Source organism: Hyla sarda, chromosome 1 (assembly GCF_029499605.1).
Source record: "Hyla sarda isolate aHylSar1 chromosome 1, aHylSar1.hap1, whole genome shotgun sequence".
NCBI lineage: Eukaryota > Metazoa > Chordata > Amphibia > Anura > Hylidae > Hyla > Hyla sarda.
The window spans coordinates 121456104-121469179 of record NC_079189.1 but is presented as its reverse complement, the minus strand read 5'-3'; the positions used below and the strand labels follow the sequence as shown (position 1 = coordinate 121469179).

General features: G+C 47.2%; 1 protein-coding gene and 1 long non-coding RNA gene across 9 annotated transcripts in view; one reads left to right on the top strand and one right to left on the bottom strand.

Moving 5' to 3' along the window:
* GALNT7 (polypeptide N-acetylgalactosaminyltransferase 7) overlaps nucleotides 1-13076 on the top strand; it is a 199236-nt gene that overhangs the window by 174251 nt on the left and 11909 nt on the right. For all 8 annotated transcript variants that reach the window (XR_008889368.1, XM_056560797.1, XM_056560814.1 and 5 more), the window contains one exon: nucleotides 4114-4332. Coding sequence is in view for 7 of the 8 variants with exons in the window: in XM_056560797.1 (XP_056416772.1) it covers nucleotides 4114-4332 (219 nt within the window). In the remaining variant the exon portion in view is untranslated. The remainder of the gene's footprint in view (nucleotides 1-4113; nucleotides 4333-13076) is intronic.
* The window catches only part of LOC130358042 (uncharacterized), a 29173-nt gene that overhangs the window by 12977 nt on the left and 3120 nt on the right, over nucleotides 1-13076 (bottom strand). The gene's annotated exons all lie outside the window — the stretch shown is intronic.

Here is a 13076-nt window from a genome sequence, read left to right as displayed (position 1 = left end):
TGCGGCTCTCGCTCTGTATTCTGATCAGAGGAGCCGCCGCCTCTTAATTGGTTTTCTCTGCTCAGACATTTTGTTCTAGTCTAATGAAATCAGACTCTCACAAAGAGTTGTCCCAGCCCAGGCTTGTATTACATGGTCAGCCATCCATGATGACTGGCATGTAATATTACATTTCCCCGACAAAACCAGTGCAGGGACAGTGTGACCACAGCTTTCCTAAGATATAGCAGTACCGTATATACTTGAGTATAAGCCGAGTTTTTCAGCATGATTTTTCGTGCTAAAAACGCCCCCCTCGGCTTATACTCGAGTGTCAATACCTTAATCAGTGGTCTTCAACCTGCAGACCTCCAGATGTTAGATGTTGCAAAACTACAACTCCCAGCATGCACGGACAGCCATCGGCTGGGTGTTGTAGTTTTGAAACCTCTGGAGGTCCGCAGATGGAAGACCACTGCGGCCTTCGTCATCATCCAGCCCCCCCCCTTTTGTTTTGTACTCATCTCCCCTCGGCGGAACGTTAGGGTGAGCTGGTCCGGGCCATCTATGCTGCGGGGACCGTCCGGTGGGGATGGTTAGTCGTTGCGGGCTGTCCATTTTCACCGGGGGGACCTCTTCTCCGCGCTTCGGCCCCGCAGTAGTGACGTTACCTTGACGACGACGCACAGGGATTTGCGTCCCTGTGCGTCGTCGTCAAGGCAACGTCACTACTCCAGGGGAGGTGAGTACAAAACAAAAGGGGGGTCTGGGTGATGACGAAGGCCGCAGTGGTCTTCAACCGGCGGACCTCCAGATGTTTCAAAACTACAACACCCAGCATGCCCGGACAGCCGATGGCTCTCCGGGCATGCTGGGAGTCGTAGTTTTGCAACATCTGGAAGTCCGCAGGTTGAAGACCACTGATGAAGGAATTGACAGGCGGTGATGATGAAGGGGGGGGGGATGATGACGGGGGTCTGGATGATGACGGGGGTCTGGATGATAACATGGGGGGGATGATGTATTTCCCACCCTAGGCTTATAGTCGAGTCAATAACTTTTCCTGGGTTTTTGGGGTAAAATTAGGGGCCTCGGCTTATATTCGGGTCGGCTTATACTCGAGTATATACGGTATGTATAATATACATATTATAGATTCAGCAATTACTATTGGGGGATTTGTGAAGGACTGAATAGCATATTCTGATATTTACAGGTCTGTGTAGCTCCCTCTTATAATTCAGCACAGTAAAGATAGTTTTGAGAAACATGGCAGGTTATGGCAAGATAATTGGACATCCCTTTTAATCCACATTTATTTCTTATGAAAGAAAGAGCCAGAGGTAGTTATCCTGCCACAACTTGTCATTCCAGAGAGGATTTCTCATAGGTAATTGTATAGACTCTTGCTTACACTGGCAAAGTATGAAATACATAAAACACTTCTGGTGTAGCCTATACTCTTAGATTCATGGTATTCTTTTTGTTTTTCTTTATGGATGTATGAGGCGTTACTCGGCAGTAAAATGTTCTCCCAGGCATTATGATTTTTAAAAATTTCCCCTGAAAGCTTAGGGTGCCCTGAGTCTAGGGGTGTTTTTATTCCCGAGATACAAAGTTTTTTCCACCTATATAACTTTCAGTGAATCCGTCTGATGGGCATACCCTTTATTACAATACTGTGAGGGGCTGTTATTTACATAGGGGGCATGCTGGAGCTGGCTGGATAGTAGGAGATCTCTCATACCGTTCTGCAACTGTAGGGGATGATGGGCGTAGTAGTATGTGTAGAATATTTTTCTCTTAATCCCTTATGTAGTTTTAGATCCCCAGACCATGTCTCTAGGACATGTCAAAAGTTTTTAATGTCAAAATGAGAAATTTATTGAAAATACTTCAACAAGTAAACAGGACAGTAATAGCCAGGACATGGTACAGTTGTCCAGGCATCATCGTAAAACAAGTAAATTATATAACAACATGACCAAGGGATCACAACAAGGTAGAAAGGGACAGGAAAAGAGGGGGATGCAAAATATCAGCTATGTAAAAAGTTTTTAAAGCAACAGGTACACTTTAAAGCGGTAGTGTCATTAAGATAATGTTTCTAAATGTTGTCCAAACATTTCAAAAAGTTTAGATTGCATCGGGTCCTGAGACCCACTACGATTGTGATTTAAAACTGGCTAAAGTGCGGAATAGTGCTCCTCACTCCGGCAGCCAGATTCCACTCTTTCACTCCTACGACTAAAGCAGTTAGAGTCAAATTTGATTGCTAGCCAGGGAGTGAAGCAATCACTTCACCCCGCTATTACTCATGATCGCAGCAGGTCTAGGGATTGAGGCCCCTGGCAATTTTGAAATGTCTGGACAACATGTCAGTTTATTTTAATGACCCTAACCTTTAACCCCTTAAGGACACAGCCCATTTTGGCCTTAAGGACACAGCCAATTTAATTTTTTCTCCTCACTTTCTAAAAATCATAACTCTTTTATATTTTCATCCACAGACCTATATGAAGGCTTGTTTTTTGCATGACCAGTTGACCTTTGTAATGACATCACTCATTTTACGATAAAATGTATGGCTCAACCAAAAAAAATATTATTTATGTGGGGAAATTGAAAAGAAAACCGCAATTTTGCTAGTTTTGGAAGGTTTTGTTTTCATATTGTACACTTTACAGTAAAAATGACCTGTTTTCTCTCTTCTGTGGGTCAATACGATTAAAATAATACCTAAGGTTACATACTTTTCTATTATTATACTGCTTTAAAAACATCTCAAACTTTAACAAAAATGGTATGTTTAAAATCACTCTTTTTTGACAACCTGTAACATTGTAATTTTTCCGTATACGGAGCTCATTCGAGGATTCATTTTTTGCACAGTGATCTGTACTTTTTATCGTTACCACATTTGCGTATATGTAACTTTTTAAATCACTTTTTATTAATTTTTATTTTTTTGGGGAATGTGATGTGACAAAAAAGCATCAATTTTGGCCTTTTTTTATTTTTATGTTTACGCCGTCTACCATTAACATTATATTTTGATAGTTCGGACGTTTACGCACACGGTTATACCAAATATTGGTTTCTTTTTTTTTTTTTTTTTTACTGGGACATTTACATTTTTATTGGGGAGGGGCTTTTTCTTTATTTTATTTTTTACACTTTTTATGTCCTTATAGGAGACTATTTATGGAAATCAATAGATAGCAGATACTGAACAGAGCTATGCACAGGCAAAGCACTGATCAGTATTATCAGCAATCTTCTTCTCTGGTCTGCTCGAAGTCAGACCAGAGGCGAAGACCCTGGGAGAAGACGGCCAGAGCAGGTAAAGGGACCCCCGGCCACCACACTGGACGATCTGATCCCTGTGGCAGCGCCACGGGCAATCCAATCATCCATTTTAACGACCGCATTGCCGCAGATGCTGTGATCTGTATTGGTCACAGCATCTGAGGGGTTAATGGCGGACATCAGCCTGATCGCTGATGACCGCCATTACCGGCGGTTCCATGGCTGCTGATAGCAGCCGGGACCTGCCGTGCATGATGTGAGAATCGGTCCAGTGCTTGCATCATGTACAGGATGTAAATGTATATCCTGGTGCGTTTAGTACCAGGGCACCAGGACATACATTTATGTCTGATGTCGTTTAGGAGCTAAGAATTGGGCATGTTAGAAATCCAACATGGCCAATATTCATTTCCTCCGACATCTATAACCTTGCCCTTATGAAAATCCATCTTGACAACCACTGTTCACATTTACCTAAAAATGGTTAGTGTGATGACCAAGTAGCTATTTTAAAGAAGCTTCAGTTTGCCAAAAATATGGAGGACTGCACAATATGCCTATTTAGGGGAAGTTCACACGTACAGAATCCTGCGCAGATTTGATGCGCAGGATTTGTAACTGCAGATTAGAAGCTGTGCTCAGTGATTTAGTTTACATTGAAATCTGCAGCAGAAAATCCTGTGCATCAAATCCTGCGCATCAAATCTGCATATGTGTGAACATACCTTTTAATATGTTTTTTTTTTTCTCATTTTAAAGTTAAAATATATTTTCCTAATATCACTGCCTATTTCTAACTTTAAAATTATGTACTTCATCTTTTAGAACTATGTTAGAGTTGTGGAAGTTTGGTGGGATGAATACAAAGACTATTTCTACGCCAGTCGTCCTGAAACAAAAGCTCTGGCCTTTGGAGACATAAGTGAGCTGAAAAAGTTCAGAGAGGACCACAACTGCAAAAGCTTTAAATGGTTCATGGAAGAAATAGCTTATGATATCCCTGCACATTACCCACTACCACCTAAAAACGTGGATTGGGGAGAGGTGAGTAAGCAGCAGTAAAATATTAGCTTACTGAAAGAGTAGCAGGTGCATAGTTCAAACTTCCAGCAAATATGTATCACAGTACTGTTTGTTTTTTCTGGTTTAAGTGCTCTCTGCTGACACCTCTGTCCGTGCCAGGAACTGTCCAGAGCAGGATAGGATTGCTATGGGGATTTGCTCCTGCTCTGGACAGTTCCTGACATGGACAGATGTATCAGCAGAGAGCACTGTGGTCAGACAGAAAATAAATTCCTGTGGAGCATACAGCAGCTGATAAGTACTGGAGGGATTAAGAGTTTTAAATAAAAGTAATTTACAAATCTGTTTAACTCTCTGGAATCAGTTGTTTAAATTTTTTTTTTCCACCGGAGTACCCCTTTAAACTACCTTCATATATTAGGAGAACTTCCAATTCAATAGTATTAACAGGACAACTATTTCCTGCACCTATTTTAAGCTGCGGTCAGAAGTTGTTCCACCTGCCTGGATTTCTTATTCACATATATTGGCCCTGATTTACTATTGTAAACCCGACCTGTTTTATCGGGCTGTGCACAAGATTTGCACCAGAATTGAAAAAAAAAAACAGACCAAATTTCTATTTTACTGCGAGAATCCAAAAAGGGGCGTGGTCATCGGGGAAAGGGGCGTGGGCCCGATATTTTTCTTTAAAAAATATATATATATATTTACTAAGGTTTCCACAGAAAATGTGGTGGATTTGAGCTGAGGAAAACCCTACAGATGAGAGCATTTGTATTATATCAGTATGTGAGCTGTATTTTTATGTAGCCTATGGAGCAGAGTTGTAGCTTCTAGGGCCTGATGCAAAACCTGCAACAGGGCCCCATATGCCAATTATATTACTGGTCTCTAATGGGGCAGATGTGCTCTGGGGCCCCCTTAGGCACCAAGGCCCAGGTGCGACTGCTACCTCTATAGCTACGCCACTGGTATGGAGGAAATAACACTGTGAGGGCACAAAATGGACTCGGCACACGTAAGGCGCTTAACTCTGTATGTGTTACATATGTGTGTACATATAGGCCCAGATTTATCAGACTGTGTGAGACAAGTAGAGTGATTATTCCACAGCAAAGTGAAAGTGAATTGGTTGCTATGGGAAAATCACTCTATTTTTCTCTCACACAGATTGATAAATCTGGGCCATTGTATTTCAGTACACTCCTGTGAATGATAGAATTGCATATAAAAAAATAAAAAAACATTTTTTAAACTTGACTATAAAAAATGTATCCAAAATTTAAAGGGGTTGTCCAAGAGTTTACTAGCTGCAGGATACATTATAAAAATGAAATAACCTGGTAAATCTCTTGGAATCCCCTACTTCCTGAGCACCCATATGATGTTATATGGGATTTAAAATATAAGTACTGTTAATTCCTTTTCCCTAATATTTTAGGCAATGAGCTTAATTTCTTAACCCTAAGACAATCCATCCAAATTGGCTGTAAACATGTACCCATACAGTACCAACCTGATAGAGCTCAGAATATTGTCATATTTTGGTTTTAAATTTTATGGGCTGTAATAATAGGGCAACTATAAAGTAGCACAAAGCCTCTGCTGTACCTTCATATTCCTTAAGTTCCAAACATAAACATACCAAGGTTTTTCCTACTGTCCAATGTCATAGAAAACTAACCGGGTAGTAATAGAGGTATACTCTCCTTGAAGTATTACTTCTGGGGAAGGATATTTACACACAGAAGGGGAGCTTTATCAAAACCTGTCCAGAGAAACAGTTGCCCATAGCAACCAATCAGATCACTTCTTTCATTTTTAACAATTCCTCTGCAAAATGAAAGAAGCGATCTGATTGGTTGCTATGGGCAAATTTTCCTTTGCACAGGTTTTGATCTCCCCCTCTAGAGGGTGTGCAGCAGTGTGGGGCGCCATTCTCAGGAGTCATAAAGCTTACTGCAATATCATAAAGTCTGTGTCAATTAGGGATGTAAGAAAAAAATAGATTTGTGTGATTATCACGATTTTTCATTTGGCGATCCAAATCGCAATTGAATCGATCCAAAATATTTTTGAATTGATCCTTTTAGGGATGTGGAATTTGTATCTCCTGACGCCGTGACATGCAATTCCGGGCAGGTGAATTTTTCCGGCTCATGCAAGCAGGGCCGGACCTGACAAGCGCGGCGGCGCTCTGGGTGTATGGAGCGGACTCCCGACTCCTGCCTGCTCCGTACTCTGCGGCCCCCGGCTGATTTCAGTAGCCGTGGGCCGCTGATGCATCACCGCCGCTAATATCCAGCATGCGGTGCTCAGCAGTCTGTATGGAGCGGGCTCCGGACTCTTTCCCGCTCCATACTCTGCAGCCCCCAGCTGTTATCAGTAGCCGGGGCCGCCGCTAATAGCCAGCATGCGGCTATTAACCCTTTAGATCGCCGCTGTCAATGCTGACAGCGGCGTCTAAAGGAATCTGTGAATGCTCCCTGGTGGGCTAGTGGGGTGGATCGCCCCCCCCGCAGCGCGATCGCGGGCAGGAGATCCACTGTGGAGGTAGCCGGAGGGCTTACCTCTGCTTCCCTGCCGTCCCATGGCTCTGTCATTGATAGAGCCTGGCTTGACTAAGCTCTATCAATGGATCGCAGATCAATGGAGTTCAATAGAACTCTATTCATCTGTCTGAGGAATCTAATGATTCCTCCTAAAAGTCTAATTAAGTGTATAAAAAATAAAATAAAGTTTTAATAAAAGTGTAAAAGACATTGTTTTTGAGACAGAATCGGGCTATATCGTGATATATCGTCCCGTAAACAGAATCGGGATATATCGTATCGTCACATGTGTATCGCGATACGTATCTTACCGCCAAATTCTTGCCGATTCACACCCCTAGTGTCAATGAGCCCTTACCTCACCAATGAATCACACATTTTTCATATTCAATAGCCACTGCTTTTCCAGTTAAATTGCAGTTCTGTGCTGAATTATCAGACTATAAAGAAATGTGTTTAAACCAACATCTCCTAAAATATTGATCTTTTTTCCTGCACATGGTCTGTTTTATCTTGTGCTCTAGATTTTATCTGCATCACTTCAATGTAAATATTTTCTCCCATTCTCCGTTGTACATGAAAGTAATTGACCAGTTGGTGTTTACCCCTTTTCTACAGCCAGTGTTGTGTTCCACACATCCATTATTTGGGTTCAGTCCCGGATTTCCATTAGCTGTGGTTTTTACCTATTGATTGATTCCTGTGGACTTGAGACGCACAAACCCTGGAAGTTCACTTTGCTGAAATCTTTGTTGCGAGAGGCTTTTCTTGCTCTGACCTCTAGTGGAATATATTATTCACAAGACTTCACTATGAAGAGATTAGCATATAACATCTTCAAGAACATTTTTTGTGATGACTAAAAAGATTTCTGAATTGTAATCGCTGCAGAATATGCTGGTGCTATGTGAATAAAGATATGATTATTTATGAGCACAAATCTCAGGTTTATTGCTCAGGGGGTATTCCTCCTAAATTTCCTGATATTCCATCAGTTGATTAAAGCTGCCTTTTATGTTTCTTGAGATACAAATAAACCTACAGTAAATGCCACTATATGGCCTTATCCTCTTTATTGTGGCATATTAATATCTCTGGATTGCACTAAAAGTGTCTACACACCCTCAGTAGCTGTCAGCTATACTTTCCTTAGCCAGTAGCTATTTTTTTTTTCAACTTCCCTTAAAGGGGTTGTGCGCTGCCCTGCAGTTCGGAGCTCCGCTCACAGCGTCCGTAAGTCCATTACTCCGAACGCTGTGTGCGGGCTTCCGTGTTTGCGGCCGGCCGCTCCGTGACGTCACGCCTGGCCACTTCGTGACGTCTCGCCCGCCCCCTCGTGACGTCTCACCCGCCCCCTCAACGAAAGTCTATGGGAAGGGGGCGCGACCGCTGTCGCGCCCCCTTTCCATAGACTTTGGTAGAGGGGGCGGGCGTGACGTCACGAGGGGGCGGGCGAGACGTCACGAAGGGGCCGGGCGTGACGTCACGCCCGCCGGCCGCGAACACGGAAGCCCGCACACAGCGTTTGGAGTAATGAACTTCCGGACGCTGTGAGCGGAGCTCCGAACTGCAGGGCAGCGCACAACCCCTGTAAGAGTCAGACGTGCATGGGTTCTCAGAGGGGAGAGTCATTTTTTGCCAAACACATCAACATTGACTCTTTCTCTATCGGCTCCATTGGGGGACACAGACCGTGGGTGTATGCTGCTGTCTCTAGGAGGTGTGACACTATGGTAACAAAAAAAGTCAGCTCCTCCCAGCAGGATATATCCGCCTTCAGGCTCTGAGCTATTCAGTTTAAGCTTAGTGTCTGAAGGAGGTGGACATGGGCTGGATTCTCCAGTCCAGGTCTTCTGTTTTTTATTTTCCTAGTATAGGGACGTGTTAGTTTTTTTATTCCCTTTCTTTTCCGTTTTCAGGTGGGGACTCAGGAACTGCGGTTCACTGTTTCCCCATTGCGATTGAGGGGGCACAGACATTGCGTATATGCGCTGTTAACCCCCCCCTCGGTCAGCGCCTGGGTGGTACCTCATGGGTCCGGGTCCCACTATGTCTCTGCTCACCTCGCTCGCGCATAGCAGCTAGGCGTGATGCAGGGACCATACGCTGGCTGAAGACTTCACTGAAGACTCCATTAGGTAAGTTTTTCTGACTGAGGTAAGTACTTTCCCCCCTTTTTTTCTCCATAGGTACGGACTCGCAATCTCTGGAGACCCCCTGTTTTTGGCCCACCCTCAGTTTTATGGGGCTGCATTTTACAGGGGCTGCATCTTTTTATTGGGGGAGCAGTGGCACCTAAGGGGGCATATATTACAGGGCTCTTTACTTCTGGGGGCACTTTATTTTATAATGTGTGTGTGTGTGCTTGGTGCAACTACTTCAGCACCTTATATGTGGCTGTCTGCCGCGGCGCTGTTCGGGCCGGGCGCTTCCAGCGCCGGCTTACTTTCGCTTTACGTCAGCGCCTTATCCGCGGCTTACAGCCACGGCGCCGCTTTGTGGCGGGCGCTTCTGCGCCGGCTTACTTTCACTTTCGTCGGCTGGCTTTTAGGCCGCCCGCTCTATCCCCCCGAGCGCTATGCGGACTGGACATGGCGCTTGGGACAAGGAGCGCGCGCCATTACAGTCCTTATCGGCTGGTCTTAGCTACGCCCACAGTGCTGGGAGCTTCCAGGGGTGCGAAGCAGCCCCCAATCAGCGCCGTGGGCAATTTTCACAATGTTGGGGCCTGTTACTGGGTGCCTTACTTCGGGAACGCCCCTCCCTTTCTATTGGCTGGTCTTTTTTAGTCTACTTAGCTGCACGGAGTGAGTTCTCCCTGCAGCTGACAAGGGACACAGACCAGGGTGAGAAGGCTAGTCCCTCTCTCTATCCCTTTTTCCACCATTATGTCCGCTCCCAGAGCAGTTCCTCCCTCTAGTCAGAAACCTGGAACATCAGTGACTTATTATTTTTGTAAGCACTGTAATACCAAGATGTCTGGCTCTGCTGAGCCCACTTGCCCTGCCTTCTCCACTGCTCCCCCAAACCCCCTGGTACCGCCTGATGCCCTTTCGGTCCCGGTGGGTTCAGCCGCTCCACCACCCTGGGTTTCTCCCTGACCCAGTATATGGCTGACTTGACCTAAGTCTCCCGTTCGGTGGCTGAGGCCTCCTGGGTAGGGGTGTCCGCCCTGAAGGGATCTTCCCTGCGCGGGACCTCTGAGAGGGCCCGCTCCTTGTTCATGCTTCACGCTCTTACAAGTGTACTAGGGGTGCCTCGTCTGACTCTTCAATTGAGTTTTCAGATAGACCTGGGCGTTCCCCTCGTGGGTCCCGCCCCCCCTGTCATCTGGGCACGAACGTCGCTCCTCCAAAGGACGTTCTCGGATTCGCCCTCCAGGACTGCCTCTACTCATTCACTTCCCCTGGTGAACTGGTGGACGAGGCTTCCGAGCCGGCATCTGACTCAGAGGACCGCTCGGACTCAATTGCAAAGGTGAACTCATTGGTGCAAGCCATAAGAGACACCCTTCACCTAGAGGACCCAGGATCTTCGGATGTCTATCCAGAAGTATCCTTTCATCGTGCTAAGCCAGCACCTCAAAGGTCCAGACAAGAGGTTCCCGGGAATCAAGACAATCCAAGAACTTTATCCATTTGTCAAGGACCTTGTCGCTAAAGTGGTTTCCCCTCCCTCAGTGGATCCACCAATCTCCTGGATCTCTATGGCGACTACACTGCCTCTGGCAGTTGCCGCTGCCTTCAAGGATCCCACGGACAAGAAGGTAGAATCCTTAGCAAGGTTTGCTTCTGAAGCAGCTGGCTCTTCTCTTCTTCCCATCTTCGCCTCGACATGGGTGTCCAAGGCCCTATTGGAGTGGTGCCAAAAGCTCCATCAGGATATCTTAGCGGGATCCCCCCCCCCCCCAGAGGATCTATCTGCTCTGGCTCTCCAATGCTCTAAAGCTGGGGACTTTCTGTGCCCAGCCTCTACGTAGTCAGCCCGTTGTTCTGCCTTTGCTGTGGGTCACCTAGCGGCTCTCCGCCGCTTTATGTGGCTTAAAGCTTGGAATGCGGATGCCGCTTCCAAAAAGTCTCTCACTGAGCTTCCCTTTACGGGTGGCCATCTTTTTGCCGACCGCCTCGATGAGATTATCTCCGTGGCATCGAGAGGTAACAGTTCCTTCTTACCTCAAAATAAGGCTTGCCCTTCTTCCCAATGGAAGTCCTTTTTCCTTTCAGTCATTTCGGACCTCTGGTTCTAGCTAAGGGTCCGGGCAGGCGCCCTCACGGGACAAGAAGGCTCCCTCGTGGCGGGCACGCCCGGCTTGGAAGTCGGACTCCAACCGGTCCGGCCGTTTTGCGCCCAAATCGGGCAACCGCAAGCCCACTTCTGCTGAAGTGAGGCCCCCACCCGCGTTTTCTTTCGGGTGGGAGGTCGTTTCTTGTTTTCCGAGACATCTGGACTTCACACATTCAGGACTCTGGGGTCAGGGATGTGGTGTCCAACGGTTACTGGATCGAATTCGCCTCCCTTATGAGGGATCGCGTTTTTTCGATCCTGGGCCCCCCGGTCTCCTCCTCTGGCGAACCAATTTCGAGCGGCTCTCCAGTCTCTGCTTCTCCAGGGGGTTATCATCCCCGTTCCTACAGGGGAACGTTTTCGGGGTTTCTATTCAGTTTTTTTTGGTCCCCAAGATGGACGGTTCTGTGCGACCAATCCAACCGTCACCTTCTCTTCCACCACTTCAGAATGGAATCTCTCCGTTCGGTGGTGGCGTCCCTGTAACAAGGGGAGTTACCTTCATCGGTGGACATCAAGGATGCCTACCTCCATGTGCCAATATTTTCGGGCCATCATCTGTACCTCTGCTTGCGGTTCCGGAGGGGCACTTTCAATTCGTGCCCTCACCTTTGTTTTGGCCACGGCTCCTCGGGTCCTTACAAAGATCCTTGCACCAGTGTTGGGCCTGTTTGGTCGAGGGGAATCTCATTGATATCCTATCTGGACCACCCTCTCATCAAGGCTCCGACCAGAGCCCAGACTCTGGAGAATCTGGACGTCACTCTCCACTCTCTGACTCGCTCGGGTGGATGGTCAACTGGGACAAGTCAGTCTTCTGTCCTACCCAGTCTCTAACCTTCATGGGACTTCGATTCGGCGGCCTCTGCCCGCATTTGTCTTCCATCGGACAAACGTCTGGCGCTCTGGTCGGGGGTCCGCTCCCTTCGGACCCAGGTGTCAGTCTCCATCTGCACAGTATGGACGTCCTGGGTCGGGTGGTGGCAACTATGGAGGCCGTACCCTTTGCCCAGTTTCATTACCGCCCCATTCAACTGGCGATTCTCTCTCGATGGAACAGGTCTCCTCTGTCCCTCAATCGTCAGATTGTTCTCCCTCGCAGGGTCCGTCAGTCTTTGCACTGGTGGCTCCGCTCCCCTTCTTCTCCAAGGGCGGTCATTTCTTCCCCTTCTCTGGCAGGTTGTTACAACGCTTGCCAGCCTGTCGGGCTGGGGCGGCATGTTCAGGGATTGGACGGTCCAGGGACTCTGGTCTCTCCTGGAGACCCTTTTTTCCGATAAACATATTGGAATTACGGGCGATTCTTCTTTGTCTTCTTTATTGGGAGTCCCGTCTTCAGTCTCGTCCTGTCCGCATTCAGTCAGACAACGCCACAACACACATGGCGTACATAATCGACACACCGGGAGTGTTCAACTGGGAAGCGGACTTCCTCAGTCGGTCCTCACCCGACCCCGGCAAGTGGTCTCTTCATCCGGAGGTCTTCGCGCAGCTCTGCGACCTCTGGGGTTTCCGGATGTGGACCTCTTTGCGTTCCGGCTCAATCGGAAGATCCTTCTGTTTGTGTTCAAGTTCCGGGACCCTCAGGCTCTGGACGTGGATGCCCTAGTGATTCCTTGGGCGGGGTTCGCCCTACCTTATCTGTTCCCTCCTCTTCCGCTCCTTCCTAGGGTGCTGAGGAAGCTCAAGGCAGAGGACGTCCTCGCCTTTCTGGTAGCTCCAGATTGGCCCCAAATGTCGTGGTACGCCGACGTAGTCAGGCTCCTGGACGACGCTCCTCTGCGCCTTCTGCTCCGCCCGGTCCTACTCTCTCAGGGTCCTCTTGCCACCCCAATTTACAGTCGCTGCATTGGTTGGCGTGGCGGTTGAGACCGCGGGTTTGAGGGCCTGCGGGTTCTCTTCCCAGGTCATTCACACCATGCTCTA